This window comes from Notechis scutatus, chromosome 2 (genome assembly GCF_049901735.1).
Source record: "Notechis scutatus isolate UNSWTSFEM ecotype Mainland chromosome 2, rNotScu1.2, whole genome shotgun sequence".
NCBI lineage: Eukaryota > Metazoa > Chordata > Lepidosauria > Squamata > Elapidae > Notechis > Notechis scutatus.
This window is the reverse complement of record NC_142010.1, coordinates 220,010,205-220,027,749: the sequence shown is the minus strand read 5'-3', so window position 1 is coordinate 220,027,749 and position 17,545 is coordinate 220,010,205. Positions and strand designations below refer to the sequence as shown.

Here is a 17,545-nt window from a genome sequence, read left to right as displayed (position 1 = left end):
AGAAAAGGAGGTTAAAAACCCTTTTTTTACTTTTATATTGACAATTGCAAATGGTATGGAAAGATATTTATATTAATCTATTTTGACACTAATAGGCAACCTTAAGCTGAAATCTAAGTGTCAAAAGGAGAATAAAGATTTTTTCTTGGTCATTTTAAAGCCCTAGAAAGGAGAAGAGTGGAGGCAAAATGGTGGGACTTGGAATAATGGAAAAATGGAGTGCCACCTGGAAAAATAAAGAAGATTAACAGTGAAACTTTGAAAAGACTCCCAAGGATACATTGTAACTGAAATCTTATTAAATGATACAGTAACCCATGGAAAGGAAAAGTAAAGAAACAAGAAGGAACAGTCTGGGATCATTTGGTGATTTAAAAAAAAAGTTTTTGGCATTGGTTTGTTCTTTCTTTTTCTGTTTTTACTTAAAGTCAATTGGGTGGTTGTTCAAAAGTGTTTAAAATGCCATCACTCCTGGAGGAATTGAAGATGAGTCTTAAAAAAACAGAAAGAAGATGCAGAAAGGAGAGGAAGATCCTTTGGCTTCGTATTTGAATTTTTTGAAATGGAGATCCTGAACTATGAAAAGCAAAAGGAAAAGCTTCAAGAGCAAGAAGAAGGGCTGGACAAAGAAGAAGCCATTTTCAATGATCAAATAATGCAAAGTGTAGTAATAAGGGAAAAAAGGGGGAAAGGAGTTAAAAGTTTGAGATCAAAGGGAACAGCCAAAAAGAAAAATAGTCTGAAAAAGAAGTATAACAGCAAGGAGAAGCAGAAAAGAAAACTACAGAAGGGAAAATTAGAGAGAGAAGGATATAAAAAAAGGGATGAGAAAAAGGGGGAAGATAGAAAGGGAAAGAACTTATGAGGGACAAAAACAGGAAATAAAGAAAAAGGGGAAACGTACTAGGATTAAAGGTATTTGCTCAGCTAGAAAACACAGAGACAATGGTTAAATTAAGTTAAAAGTGAGGATTCTGCCAAAGGTACAAAAGATAGTGTTGTGACAGTAGAATACTGTAATGAGTTAGAAATAAAATAATTAAATAATCAAAGAGATAAAACTGTATTGTTATGTAATGGTATATTTATTTATAATTAATGCAATAATAAAGAAGAGAGGGAGACGTTGCAATTGTTTCTAAAGATTGATAAAATATTGAAAAGAAATGTGAAAGATTTATAAGGAAATTTATACCAGTTATTAGAATGAATTTGAATAATTATTTTGCTTATTAATAGTAAATAATTTATAAGATAAAACAGTATGACTATCCAATGGTATGCTTATTAACAGTTAAGTAATAATGAAGAAGGGAGGGAAACATTTCAATTGTTCTCAAAGACTGATAGATATTGAAAAGAAATGTGAAAGATTTACAAGGTTCATACCAGTACTAGAATGATTTTGAATAACTATTTTGTTTACAATATATATATATATATATATATATATATATATGTACGTATATGTATATGTATATGTATATGTATATGTATATGTATATGTATATATACATGTATATATGGCATTCAGCTTTGTTCGGGTATTTTCCCACGTCATAGTACTTGTGCTTTTAAAGTTGTAGCGATGTTTCGGCAGAATCTCATCTGCCATCATCAGGCTTCTGTATAGTGTTCATCTGTGAGTCAGGCTTTTACAGTGGTTTCAGATTTGAATTTGGGGCAGCCTATTGCTGTGCCAGAATGGTTTTTTCTTCAACCTGATTGGTTGAGAGTCTTGGTCTGTGTTTATTGGTCTTGGAGTTTGCTGTGTTCTGCTTGATTGGTGTTTCTAATATCTTCTGTCTGTTTTTTGGCTCTTTTTGTATCTTGATTGGCTGGCAACATTGTGTTACTTTATTGGAGGCCTTTAGTGCAGCTTGGCTCCGGGTAAATGGACGGCTATCATTAGTTAGGAAGCTGGGTTTCATCTGGGTGCCTGGTTGGAGTGTGTTTGAGCTGGAGGTATCAGGGGGGATCTGTTTGTGCCCAGGTGTTTGCCTGGCTTGTGGTGTGGAGATTTTTTTGTTTGTGAGTGCAGGCTTCCAAATGATTGACAGTCTGGTGGAATCATCTCTTCTGTTCCACCAATAAACACAGACCAAGACTCTCAACCAATCAGGTTGAAGAAAAAACCATTCTGGCACAGCAATAGGCTGCCCCAAATTCAAATCTGAAACCACTGTAAAAGCCTGACTCACAGATGAACACTATACAGAAGCCTGATGATGGCAGATGAGATTCTGCCGAAACATCGCTACAACTTTAAAAGCACAAGTACTATGACGTGGGAAAATACCCGAACAAAGCTAAATGCCATACATGTAAGTACCCGCGAAAACTTAAGAATGAATATATCTATCTATCTATCTATCTATCTATCTATCTATCTATCTATCTATCTATCTATCTTTTTTGAATTTTTCTTTTTACATTTTCAAGGGGAAGTACCAAGCAGAGTCTGAATGATGAGATCTACATGATATAAAATAGATATTAGAAATTTGAATGTTATAATTTTAGAATGCACGAATTCAATGTTTAATGAGATTTCATATGATAATAACAATAAGATTTAAAGGTGTTGCACTTCGATTGGCAATCATAGGGGTAATTTTGCTTCTCAAGAATGTTGGAAGAGAAGATATGAAATTGTAAACAAGACAGACGAAAGTATAAGTATAATGAATAAAAAGATATAGAAATTCAGGTAAAAGAAACACAATTGAATAAGAAGAAAATGAGATAACCATAAAAGAAAACGAAGAGAAGTAAAGGGGGAAATAGTGAGAAGTTGGAAAAAGAGTAATAAGATATGAAGTTGAATACATAAGATGAATATGCATATGAAATTGTGTCTGTATGGAAATGTGATAACCCGGAACCATGCTGTACTCAAATAAGATGTTTTATTTGTTTTGTTAAAACTCAATAAAACTTTATTTTAAAAAAAGAAATATGATATGTAGCTTACTGCAAACCTAAATTTAACGAACAGTGCAGAGCTCAAATGCATTTTTTATTCAGAAAAAGCTGTACATGTACACAGACAACTTTTTAAAATGTATTTCTGTTATAATATGATGCATTACTTTGGGTGCTTTTAGGAAAAGGGAAATTTGAAATGTAAATTTTGTTTTCATATTAAGAGTCATTTTATTCAGTTCGCTCAAAATAATTCCCATTTTACATTGCTAAAATGGTAGCAAATTACAAAACAAAGCTAAAGCTATTCAATTTGTATCTTGTCACTGTCTTCTCTCAAAAGACAGGGAAGTTATAAAAAGCAAGATGAAATAGCAGCTTAAAGAAACATGGTCAGAGAATACTCATTTTATTGAATGAGATTAAATTTCCAAATTCAAAGCCACTTGCATGATAGGAAGGAAAACACTGATAGTCTGCTCAAATATGTTATTTTTCAGAAACCATGGACACCAGTGAAGTATTAAAGTGCCATATGACTAGAACTGGACAAATGTTGTCATTATCTTCAAAAGCATGTTTGGGCAGAATTACAGATCAACCAATGTGAGTTAAATAAATACCTGAAATATTCTACTGCAGATTGATTTATAAACGCCAGAAATCAGTATGGAATTGACAAGACCAAGACCAAGCTAATCTTATCTCATTTAATTATTTGTATCCTGTCCTTATTATTTTTACAAATAACTCAAGGCATTAAACATATCCAACATGGCTTCCTCCTATTTCCCCCACAATATAACCATGATAAGTTTTTAAAAATGGGATGAAACCACTATTCAATAGATCTTCATCATTATCCTCATCATTCTAGCCATTGTCTATCCACTGCAGAGTAAAGACTTCTTCTGTATGTTTCCAACAAATACGGTCTTGAGCTTTCTTTTGCCAATTGGGCCTGCAATATTTGCTGATGTCATCAATCCATCTTGTTTTAGGTTTCTTTTGTGAATGCTTTTTACCAAGTGGAATCCATTCTATAACTGCCTTAGTCTATGTGCCATCAGTTCTTCTTGCTATCCAGCCCATTTCCATTTCAATTCTTTTATTCTCTTGATGATATCGTATACTTTTGTTTGTTCTCTAATCCATGTGCAGGTCTTTCTATCTTGTCTTGTGATGCCAAGCATGTATCTTTCCATGGGTCTTTACACCATAAGCTCTTATATTGATTTGAATTTAATAGACAAAAATGCAAAAATATGCTCTTATGAATAAAAATGGTGGTACAGTGATTAGAATGCAGTATTGCAGGCTAATTCTGCCCACAGCCTAGAGTTCAATCCTGCCAGGCTCAAAGTTGATTCAGACTTCCATTCTTCCAAGGTGAGGAGTCAGGTTGGGGGCAATATGCCAAAATCACTCAGATATTGCTGTAAAGTACTATTAGGCAGTATATAAGTCAAGGTGCTATTGTTAGTGCTATTGCTAATATCAAAGGCACAGATAGATCATGGAAAGTATCTGGCATGTTTGTGAATATCTTGGAATTATAACTAATTAGTAATTGGAGGAATTAAGTTGTGATATGGCAGCAAAAAGGGTAAATGCAATTTTTAGGCTGCATTAATGTAAGTATAATTTCCGAACCCTAGGATTTTATCCTTCTACACCATTATGCAGAATCTCTACCAGGTTCTAGGCATTTATTTTAATTAATTTAAATTAAGATAACTTCTAACTTTCTCAATAGTTAATTATAATTTATGTAAATAAAATCTTGAAGAATGATTCTGCCAAAAAAAAACCCCTCTAATTTGCTTATATATTTGCTTTAAAACAGCAGAAAGCTATAAAAGTTAAATTAAAATTGAAATATTATGTAAAATATATCCCCAAGTTAAATTTATCTTGATAACATCTGACCAATAGTTCAAAACCATTTGTCTAGATTTTGGTCATTTATATTCTAATTGGTAATACATTTGAATATAGCAATTGAATAAGTTTTCTATAAACTTTTAAATTGAGATAAACACAGCTCTGAAGACTACTGCTAATAGCATTGTTTATCTATTCCAATGTATAGTGTAACCAGGAAGAATGACAGACTTTCACATTAAAAAAATAACATTAGTTATAGAATTTTACAGTGTATTTACAAACTTAAATAATTGTCCACAGACAGCAGTATGTCACACTGTGCCTTATCTAGTACAGTAAATTTACTTTCAGAATGCCTTCTGAAACAAGTACAAAATTCTAAGACCAGAAAGGATAGGGCATCCTTGATATAAATCATACTATGTAATATTAAAAATATTTAAGATTTTAAAAATAATATGTATATTAAAAATCATGTAAATCATTCATGATATAGGGGACAGAAAAATTATATTTATCCAATTCTGTGGTATATATTCAGAATTCTGTGAGAACCTGCAAGAAATCACAATTTATTTCAAAGTTTCCAAGATACCATATTAAAAAATAGCATGCAAATTATTAATAACTGTTGTATTTTGCATATTTTGAATTCATTACATTAATTATATACAAAGTTTAATAGAACTTAGGTGGTCCCATATAAAACAATCAATGGCTGAATTCTAAACACAATATATTTAGAATTATTTAAAGGCACATACAACAGAATTTAATTATTATGAAACTTACCTGCTTAAGACCTTCATCAGTAAGACGATCTTGGTTGCCAACATGAACTTTCTGAAGCTGAGGACATTGTGAGGCAACAGCAGACAGAGATGTATCAGACAGCTGTTTACACCTATATGCAGTATATTTTAGAAGTCCATGACACTTAGATGCTAGCATACATACACCAGTATCAGTCACATTACGACAATCAGAAATGTTGATTTCAGTTATATTCTGGCTTCGCGATGCAATTCTTTCCAGTAATTCATCAGTGACCTGTCAAATAATAGCCAATATATAAAATTACACTTTATCCAAAATTATATGAACAAAACCACATGATAATGTCAATAAATATATATTATGACTTTAGAACTGATTGCTCAGTGTAAATAGTTGGTACTTCACTGCAAATTCCTCTATTATGTAGGAAAAGGCAGTTTTTAGATAATCTGTATTTAATTCTTTTAGAGCAAGATCCTATATTATTAGTTTTCTATTCCTACTTTTTGTGACATGAAGAATTAAAATGGCTATTATTTAACATTCTACCTAGAAACATTTCCAATTACCTATAATCTATGTCTAACATTCACAAAATTCTCAGTTCTCAACACAGATTTCGAAGACTGAACACTTCTGTAGACCTCCAAACCTAGTACTTGCATTAAGAAATATTAGTTTTGCACTAGAACAATCCCTCGCATCATTCCAACATTCAAGCAACCAGGATCTAGTCTTTTGTCTGGACAACAGAAAAAGTTCATGTTGCCCTATAATACACATTAGAGAAAAATCAAAAATTCTAGTTCTCAACACAGATTTCAAAGACTGAACACTTCTGTAGACCTCCAAACCTAGTACTTGCATTAAGAAATATTAGTTTTGCACTAGAACAATCCCTTGCACTATTCCAACTTTCAAGCAACCAGGATCTAATCTTTTGTCTGGAACAGAAAAAGTTCACGTTGTCCTAATACACATTAGACAAAAATCACAAAGAAAGATCTTAGGTATCTGGGTTGCATAAAATGTTTTATTTACATCATCATTCAGCTAGCTTATCTACGTGAAGCCATACTGTGATCCAGCAGAGTATGTGTATAGAAAATCTCAACCACAATATAAAACCATGCCATGGCTCGTCATGTTTTGGTTTGAACAGAGATACTGGTATAACAAATACCAGAACTCTTCATGCAGCAATGATTCCATTGCTCCATTTGTTTTTCCAATGTCTTCAATCACCATCTGGAGCAATTTGGAACACCATAATATATAAATTATGTAATAAATTATTGGACTGGATGCTCAATTTATAAACAATGGTTTATATAAAAGCAGGTATTGGTGCAATCATGGACAATTCCTTTATCCCCAATTGAGCCACTGCACTTCTGTACTGCTATCAAACAAAAGAAACACACACACACACACACAAAGCAACATCCAACCACACCAAAGACCTAGGTGCAAAGATTTGACATGGCTCCCTTTTCAGAAAAGGGGCAACATATTCTGTATCCAATGGAAGAGAATATACGTAGCTCAGGGATGAATTGTGCAGTCAGTGTTCTCTGAGCTTGATTGTACTTGCAGATGCTTCATTACCCAATAAATTATCATTGAGGATATCTAATCAAGTAATGGAACATCTACAAGCAAACAACCAAACTCAGAGAGTACCAAGGACTCTATATATTTTGTCTCAATAGCAAAACACTTCATGTCTCTTTGAAGCTTCTATGTGTTTCTTACTATAGTAACTTGTAAAAAATTAGCACCTTTGAAAACCACTAAAAAAATTATGGCACTGATGAATATTGCTAATAATGAAGAAAATCTCCTCTCAATCTGTTCCAACAACATGCACCTCCAAGTTCTTGTGTTTCAGAAGGTGGCTTGTAGGAGACTTCCAACTTTCTCCAGGAAAATGTGAAAAGGCTAGAAGAATGCAACTGTTATACATGGGCAAAAACATCTTTTATATTTTCCAAGTGCTATAAACCACTGAGAAAACATTACGAAGTCAGTAAAGGAAAACAAGAGTCATATTTGTTCACTTTTAGATGTGACAGGACAATATGGCTTCACTCACATTTTCATTCAGCTAAACATCTATTTGAACTTATATACAATCCTAATGGGTGGCATGTTGCCTGAAAAGGAACATCTGTAAAATTTGCTGTTGGTGGCTCACAGTCTTCTCAAAGTACATTCTATAGCACATTAACCTGTGCTTAGTTTTACATATGAACATAACTATAAATTGCATTTGATACTCAATTATTTACTACCTAAGTAACGATCTGACATAGCATATATTCCATATGTTCATCTTTCAACCATCACTTTTTATCTGAAGAAAAAGACATTCATACTTTAATCTTGCTTACTCCATACCTGCTGACGACTACTGAGGTCCAATTGTTTCCAAAACTGGAAATCTAAACAGAGGTCACGCCAGTATTTACAAACCAATGATGCTGAAAGACATCGCTCATTCAAAGATAAATTGGAAAATATCTATGAAAATAAAAAGAGAAAGTCATATGCCTTCAAAGTTCCTTTTAATAACATGCCAATTGTAGTATTTTAACAGTTCTCCAATGCAAGCGTCATCTTTTTTAAAAAAAATGTAATCCTAGCTGTATATTTTTCATACCTACTCATTAATATGCTCCAATGGTTGCTATGTTAGCTATGAAAAATAATTAAAAATTAAAACTTGCACACATTCAATATGTTCATTAGGCCAGCAATTTTTTATAATAGCTGCAAACTTCTGTCTTTAACCCATTAGGCTGAATTTAGTTTAAAAAAGGGGGTGGGGTGAGGATTATAGATAAAAAATGCATCTGTAGCAATTACATTATTAAATGGAATGATAAAATTTCTTTGCAGTGCATGAAAATCTGAGATGGAGTGGTACAACAGTCAAAAATTATGTTAAGTTATAGTAGGATTTGTCTATCAGAATGCTGGAACAAATTCACAAGCATTTGATTTGCTTTCTCCCTCCCTTTTTGTAAATACAGATTCCACACCATTTCCATTAAGAGCCAAGATACACAGCCTTGATGGAAAAAAGGTCAAAAATTAACTGGAAAATGTCTGCATTTACAAACCCTTAGATAATGCATCATTTGAGCTTCAGATGAGTAAAAAAATGGGTACAAATACCTAGTGCTGATACAACACATTGGACTTAAATACAGGTAGTCCTTGACTTACGGGTACAATTGAGCCCAAAATTTCTGTTGTTAAGTGAAACATTTAAGAGAATTTTGGCCCATTTCACGACCTTTCTTGCCCCAGTTGTTAAGTGAATCCTTGCAATTGTTAACTTAGTGACACAGGTGTTAGGTGAATCTGACTTTGCTTGTCAGAAGCTTGCAAAAGGTGACACGACCCTAGGACACTGAAACTGACTAAAATATAAATCATTGCCAATTGTCCAAATTCTGATCAAATGACTTCAGGGATGCTACAATGGTCATGTGAAAAATAGTCATGTCACTTTTTTCAATGCCACTGCAACTTTGAATTGTCACTAAATGGAACAGAATAGAATAACAGTTGGAACTAACCTTGGAGGTTTTCAGACAAATAGTCATCCAATCTCCCCTAAATAACTTCCAGTGTTGGAGCATTCACACTTTCTGGAGGCAAGTCGTTCTGTCAGGAAATTTCTCCTTAGTTCTAGGTTGCTTCTCTCTTTGATTAGTTTCCATCCCTTGCTTCTTGTCCTGCCTTCAGGTGCTTTGGAGAATAGCTTCACTACCTCTTCTTTGTGGCAACCCCTGAGATATTGGAACACTACTAACCCAATTCCAGCAACCATTTATATGTTTTAGCCTCCAGGCCCCTAATAATCTTTGTTGCTCTTCTCTGCACTTTGTCTAGAGTCTCAACATCTTTTTTACATTGTGGCGACCAAAATTGGATGCAGTATCCAAGTGTGGTATTACCAAGGCATTATAAAGTGGTATTAACACTTCATGTGATCTTGATTTTGTCCCTCTGTTAATGCAGCCTAGAACTGTGTTCGCTTTTTTGGCAACTGATGAAAGTCAGTCCTAAATGAACTGTTGTAAGTCAAGGACTACCTGTAGTAGTCAATTCAAAGCAAAGCTGATGTCTTTATTTTCTGCCATCGTTAAAGGATAATGTAGTGGTATCCAAATAAAAAAGTAAAAATAAACTATCAATGAAGAAATGTTTAGAATGTGCAACTATTACATTGGTAGCCTACTTCTTGGAATATTGTTTTAATTATTTCAATGCAAGTTACCCACAGTAAATAAGCATTTAACTTGAACTAATTTGAATATATAACATTTATTAGAGGCATTTGTTTAATGACTGTTAATAACAAGTTGCTATTTTAAAAAATTGGAAGGCAGTATCTCTGCTCTATTAAGTAAACTTATAAATTCTACCATTATAAACAGCAATTACAAGTTAAGGCAGAATTCTTTGGAGGTTCACTCAAGGGCTTTTTGTTCATCGATTTCAAGAAGAACTGAAGTAACTGCAATAGTGCGGAACAAAGAAACAAATAAAGCAGTTTTGTAAAATATCAAAATTTTTATATTTCACCAGCAGGTAGACGCTTAAGGGTCTTTAGATTGGATCTTTAAAATATTCCCTGGTTTCCATGCAGAGAGAGATGTGTGTCATCTTGGTATACAGTTTCCTGAATGCCACCTATGCATTTTACATAATACTTTATTCTGCTTGATTCTTCTCAAACCATTCTCAAGATACCAGAGAGCCAAAACAAAATAATCTAAAACTTTCAAATATATATTATGTCAAAAAATAGGCTTAAGTTTTGGGAAATCATATCTGTGAATCATTTGGTATTAAAAGTCCCAAGCTATCCAGTTAAACTTTTAAAAAAGCAAAATAAAACCCTGCAATATAAGAAGCAGATGAGCAGCTTCCAATTTCAGACTTACTTCTTCCTGCAATTCCGGTATAACAGAAATGAAAGCTGCAATTATCAAAGCTACACCAAATAATTCACTTTAATTATCACTTGTTCATATGAAATAACTTTATTTATTGAAAGATTTGTTTATAAACAGAGAAGAATTTTCCACATCAAGCTGAACAAGTTCAGAATTACTGAGTATCACCTTATGAAAAGATAAAAATTATCTCCTAAAAACATTCATCATCCTCTCAAGTCAGGGATTCCATTTCAGTTAAGACTCCTTGTCAGCATTGCTTTCAATAAACCTGTAGCTCAGTGCTTTAAATGGATTACAAAACAGCACAGACCTCAACACCAAGTCTTCATTCCCATCTCTACGGCAAAGCAGCACAGCAAAAGCAATCTAATAACAGGTCTGACACCCTGCAATGGGATTCCAGGCACTTGCTGCCACTGATTGTTTTTAACACACGACTGAACCCGGAATGAGAAACAGGTAGAGGTGCTACGTAGCCAAAGCAGAATGCAACACGCAGGTATCTAAGAAATCAGTGAACAGCAGTTCTTGAAGATCAGGAGGAAGGAAGAAAACTTAAATGACAGCTTGTTTAAAAACAAGGGGGAAAAAACTAGATAACCACAGCATACCTTGGAAGTCTGCGTATCATAGCTATCTGACAGCACCACCCTTGACAGTCCATGCCCAGCAAACCCACCTTGAGAAGGATGGAGGGAGGCAGCTGGTTAATATCCAGCAGCGGTGGCTGCGATTCTTGGCAACAGTCCTCCGGGTTTTCGGGGGGTTCTTCACAGTAAGGTTCGCCCGGCTCGGGCCTCTCTCTCCCATCGAGCTCCGGCAGGTGCGAGGGAGAGCTACTTGGGATTATCTCCTTCCCATCCTCGGCGACGGAGTCTTTAGGCGAAGCTTCCCGGGCACAGTCTACGGCGCGGGGCAGAGGGCAGAGGTGCTGCTCGGGCAAGAGCACCTGCTGGCATTCGGCGGGGTCGGTCGAGGGCGGCGAAGGGGCGCCGGGACCCGCCGCATTTCCCCGGAGGATGGCGCAACGGGGCTGTTTCCGCGGCGGATAGGCGCGCAGCCCGATCCCTTTGCGCTTGCACACCATCTCCACGGGAGCCTCGCTGCTCTCCAGCGCAGACCCGAAGAAGCCCCGGCGCGCTGGCGGCGGCGGCGGAGGAGAAGGAAGAAGAGGCGTCGAAAAGAGCAGGCTGGAGAAGAGCAAACGGCGGCGACCCTGCTCTTCCCAGACCGACACGGGAGGCCAGCGCAAAAGGCGCCGAACGTGGCGGTCGCCGGAGGGCTTCGCAGCCGTGCAGGGGAAGGAAGGCGACGGCTGGTCCTTCGCGGCGGGTGGCCTGGCACTGTGGACCAAGAAACACAGCATGCAGGGCCCCCGGAGGAAGCAGGTCCAGGTCCGTGGCGGCGGAGGGACCTTCCCCCTCAGGGGGGCGCGGAGGTGATTTTTCTCCGCTTTCGGATTAGTGCTTTTCCTCGAAATAGTATGGCCCATATAGGAAGCCGAGCCACCGCCACCCTGCTCGGCAGGACCTTTTCTGAGCGGCGTCACCGCAGCTCAGCGAACCTCACGACATGGCTCCCAGCGCCTATTCCTTGACTCTCGCCGGGGCCGGCAACCACAACGCCTCGGCTTCCGGGACATGGAAGGAAATGGCCAATACTTCCGTCTCCCTGATCCGCCCCCAAATTAGAGTTCTAAATATAACCACAACAAACCAGGGACTCCATGGAAGCCCTCGCTTCCGGTTCCGCTTAGAATTGTCCCACGTGATGGAGGCAGGTACTGAAGTTTAAACGTTAAACGCCCGAAAACGCCGGTTCTATTTAAGGTGGGGGATGTGGTTGGAACCTAGAAATTGGTTAATCTTAGGGCTCTCTGCCCTCGCCAAGTCATATTAAATCGGATAGCGTGTTTTTAAAAGGAAAGGGAAGGGGGCAGTATTTTACTTACTCGTTTAAAACAGATTTCAGTGCAAAATGGATGCCCAGTTATTTTTTCATTAAAAGGCATTGTTTTCTTCCCAGCTTGGCGGCGCACCCAGAGGCTTCTATGATCTAGAAACGGGTATTTTGGGACAACTTTAGATGTAGTTTATATTTTCAAATTTATTTATTTTTTTGAATTTTCATTGACAGAACAAGGGGTGACAAGATGCGAGAGAGTCCGTTCCATTGCTGTTCCCTTGTTAATTTCGCCTCTGTCCCAATCCAAATGAGATAAAAATCGTCATTTCTTTCAAAGAAGGTATCCTACCGTAGTAGCTACAAAATAGGCGCTCTCTGGAAATGGCAACATTTTCTCAGCCCTAATAGTTATTTCCCTAATACTTTTGAACGTTACTGACATTTTTCCTTTGGATTTAACTCTAGAAAGGTTATCATCTGCATGTCAGCATTCAAAGAAATATCAGTGATTTGTTCCTTGTAACCAGGGAAAGCACACAGTTAATTAAATTTTAAGTGTTTTCAGACAGCTATAAAAACTAAATTCCAAGACATTCAAATGTAAAAACTAATATTTGTTCAGGGTTGTCAAGTTCTTGGAATATGTTAACAGTGATGTTAAAAGACAAAAAAATGATGAGGCCATTACAAAAATACTGCATGAACTTTATTTAAAAGCACTTTTCAAATACTGTTAATGTTAAATGGAAAAAATGAGATATACGTCTTTGATAAATGGAATAAAAACAAAGTTTGGAAAGAAAACATGTAACTACAAGAAACAGAAACTAATACAATAAAATACATTGGGAGTCTAATACTAGTTAAATTCACATAATCATCATCATCGTAGAGAATGTCTATCCCAGGGGTGTCAAACTCCTGGCCCGCAGGCCAGATGCGTCAGCTGCTGTCCCCTCCCCTGTCTGGTTTAGCAAAGGGGGGAAAAGTCCCAATACGTCACGTGACACCACTTTGACAGCATGAGTTTGACACTCCTGGTCTATCTATTGTAGGATGAAGGCCTTTTCCAACTAATACGGTCTTGAGCTTTCCTTTGCCCGTTGAGCCCACAATGCATGCTGATGTCATCACTCCATCTTGTTTTAGGTCTGTTTTTGGATGCTTTTTTATCAAGTAGAATCCATTCTATGACTGCCTTTATCCACTTACCACCACTTTTCTCTTTAGGCATAGGAGGTGGTTCTTGAAAATTACGTTTAACTTGCCAAATGCCTGCCAATCACATTTAACACACCGTTCAATTTCCTTTTTTATATCACCTTTCATTGGGGATCCATTGGCCAAGGTATATGTAGTGGTCTACTACATCTAAATTCACATATATTAGCCAATCCATAATATTTTCCCACCTCCACTGAACACCTTTATGCTATAATTTATTTATTTAAACAAATGTATATGGCCACCCAACTCACTCTCAATGAGTCTGTGTGGCTTACAACAATCAAAACAAAATATAAAAACCACACCACCGCCCTGCCCTGGCAACAACAAACAAGCATTTGATGGGCTATATCTTGTTCTGGGGTCCCCAGGTTTGTTGGCAAAACCAGGTCTTCAGGGCCTTGTGAAAAATTGTCAGAGTGGGGGCCAATCTTACCTCCGTGTGGATTATATTCCACAGAGAGAGAGCCACCATAGAAAAGGCCCTTTTTGGTCCTGCTAAATGGACTTCCTTAGGAGAGTAGACCAATAGCATTCCCTGCTTCCCCACCCTGTTGGGTAAAGTAGATGTCACTGGGAAAAGATGCTCTTTCAAATAACCTAGTTCCAAGCCATGTAGGGCTTTGAAGGTGACAACTAGCACTGGAATTGGACCCGGAAGCAACTCAGCAATGCAGCTCCCCCAGGAGAGCACATCTAGGCCTATATAAAAGCATGCATATAAGACGTGTGTTATGTGCACATCTAGACCTATATAAAAGCATGCAAGCTGCTGCATTTTGAACCAATCGAAGACAGATATTTTAAGGGCAGCCCTAGACGAGGTAACTAGGGTGTGGATGCCTCTATGAATAGGGATTGTTGGTCCAGGAAACAGCATAGCTGGCACACAACTTGCAGTTGCTCAAAAGTCCTCTTGGCCATGACTTCCACCTTTCCTTGAATAGGAGTTGTGAGTCCAGGACAACTCCCAGATTACATATCCAGTCTGCCGGGGGCAGCGCCACTCCATCCAGATGAAAGGTGGCAATTCTCCATAGATCAAAGAACTCCAAACCCAAAGCCATTCCATCCTATCGGTTCAGTTTCAGCCAGTTGTTCCCCATGCAGCCCTTAATAATCTTCAAGCACTGTACTGTCTCACTTCTTTCTGATAAATTTGATTTTACCCTTACACTTAAAAAGGTTAGACTTTTCCCATTTGATATGCAGAGTCCTTTAGAAGGGAACATCATAATATCACACTGAATTATAGGAAGTAGAGTTGCAGACTATACATCATGGATTATAAATTATGTATCCCAGTCATCATGAACAATGGCCATAGATATTTCAAAATTCCTGCATGTTATGCTTATGGAAATGAGAAATCCTACACCAATTCAACCATCATAATTTCTCTTGATCTGAAAATTATTTTGAAAAGAGGCTTTTAAATTACTGCACATTTCTTATTTTCAAGATCTATCTATACATTGAAGATGTGCAAAACTACTGTGGTCCTAACATGGAAATAAGAAGTTAAGTACAGCCTTGTCCCTAGTGTGTATATATTGTCAGTTCTTTTAATAATCCAACATGAAATACTTGAGAGCAGAGCTATTTACTTAGATGTCTGAGTTCAGCTTGATGGGGGTTTTTTAATGTTCTATTTTAGTTGCCTCTTTCAGGTGACAAAATAATATTTTTTACCAGGAACAAGGAAATGTTTAGATTTTTACAATCTGCAAGATTGTAGGATTTTTTGAATTTGTATAATCATTATAATCATTATTAGTTCCTAGTCCCTTTAACGGCCATATTCATATTAAGATTTTTTTAATAAACTAACATGATTGTTCCCTTACCTGCCTCCTTGTAATCAAGCATAATAATAATATTATACTATTGATATTTTTATTTTTTTTCTAATGGGTCAACGTGATATCCTGCACTCCTTGTAAAATTAGGAATGCCAGCTACATAATACAAAAGCATAAATTGGAATTTAACTTCTTTGTCACTAGGTGGTAGCATTGTTTCAGGTAAACTGAAAGCCTGTCAGGAATTTTAACAATTTTCAAAAAATCCATTGCTGAGAGAAGTTTAATTTTGTTATTGCTTTAATTTGAGCAGCAAATTGAATTTCTGCTTAGCTAATAATGGATTGGAACTCTAAAATCAAGTGATAGTGTGAAGCTAGTTAAAAATTAGTTCTCTTCTGTAAATAAAAGACATTAATTATTCCTTACAATCCAGGCTGAACACATTTATTTCTTTATGGACATTTAGTCATTTGTGAGAAAAATCAGTTGAAGGGCAAATCACATTCTGAAGCAGTGGCAGCAATGATAAAAAGTGGATGCCACACTTCCCATATTAAGAAGGCAAGAGAAGATATCTGGGTTTTTTTGCCTGGCACATAGTATTCACAGAGAATACTATTGTTCAAAAAGATGCTTACTTGGGAGAAGACCCTCAGGTACAACTTATAGCTAGATTAGCATTGTTATTACCAACACCAACTCCCCAAAAATAAAAATAAAAATGAAGTCATGTGCATATAGAAGGTTTGTCCAATGCAGTAAATAAAAATCAAGACTGATATGTCCCTGCTCCAGGGTTTTAATTTCTGCCTTCCTGATGCAATCGGAACTTGGGTTTTCCCTTGATGGTACTGGGGGCACTTCAACTATGTTGCCATAGCAGTTCTCTTTAGCCTGCTTCCTACCTTGCCAGCTTGTTTCCTTTAAGAAATAGCATAAAGGGCAGGAATATACCTGTAACATCAGGACTAACAATCTGCTAGATCCCAAGGGATATATTTATTTGCAGTTGGAGGCAAGGACCGCAATAGAACACACACCAAAACAAGCATCAAGAAACAGTAATCAAAAGCTAACATAACTAACTCTCCCCTCCCAAAATAAATGTAATGCTCTGCCATAAATATTTACACTTGGATTGAGGTAATGGAGAGCACATAAGAAGAAATAACATAGTGTATTTTTATTGCTTAATAGGCAATTGGAAACCCATTTGACAGTCTGAAATTAACAAGATTTCAAAATGCTGTTTCTTCCCCTTTCTGATATATTCATACATTTAAAAAATAACCAGGAATATATACACCTTCCTTATTAATGTCCAGTCAAACTCTGAGGAAAGCACTAACAAAGTTAGCACTGAAAATATTCATTTGGAGCCTATGGCACAATAAATAAAGCTTAGCATCAGATGAGAACCCCACTTAAGCAATGTTTGCTAACAGCTCATATAATAATTATCTTAAAAAGATTTCTAATAAAAATAGAAAGTAAATGATCTTTAAAAAGTATTGCTTGCAACAGTGCACAACAACACTAACAACCATAACATAAAGGACACTTCTAATAAAGTGGAGAAAAGAAACTATATTAACAAAAAAAATAGAGTTAGAAGAATGTCACTCCTCTCTTGTAACATTAAACCCAGTGGTCAGTAATTTGTATCACAGTACCACATCTCTGTGGTAGTGTCCTAGCAAATTGAACTTAACTCCAGTAAAAATTTCACTAGACAGAAAAGACATAAATAAATCTTCGAGAAGCCTGTTGAGGTAATCAGCTAGATGTTGATCTGAGAAAATCGTTTGGCATGCAAACCTCTTGCTCCAGAAAAGGAATCTTCTTAACTTTGGACAATAATTTATTTCAAAAATGCTCCTGCATATGAAAGTGTTTTGGCCACCTTCTTTATTACTTCTATAAGTTTTTAAAGGTCAACTATCACCACAGTTCCTTCTAGGTAGATCAAATAAGATGTAGGCTTCCCCTCTTCCGGTTTGCTAGCCTTCGGCGGCGGCAGGGATTTGGCACTGTGCGATCCCT

At 36.6% G+C, this 17,545-nt stretch overlaps 1 protein-coding gene across 1 annotated transcript in view; it reads right to left on the bottom strand.

Moving 5' to 3' along the window:
• The window catches only part of FBXL17 (F-box and leucine rich repeat protein 17), a 182,201-nt gene extending 169,871 nt beyond the window's left edge, over positions 1-12,330 (bottom strand). The window contains exons 1-3 of the mRNA XM_026673000.2: positions 11,245-12,330; positions 7,990-8,112; positions 5,605-5,862 (exon numbers count right to left, since the gene is read on the bottom strand). Coding sequence (XP_026528785.1) covers positions 5,605-5,862; positions 7,990-8,112; positions 11,245-12,057 — 1,194 coding nt within the window. The 5' untranslated portion in view covers positions 12,058-12,330. The remainder of the gene's footprint in view (positions 1-5,604; positions 5,863-7,989; positions 8,113-11,244) is intronic.
• Between the last annotated feature and the right edge of the window lie 5,215 nt (positions 12,331-17,545).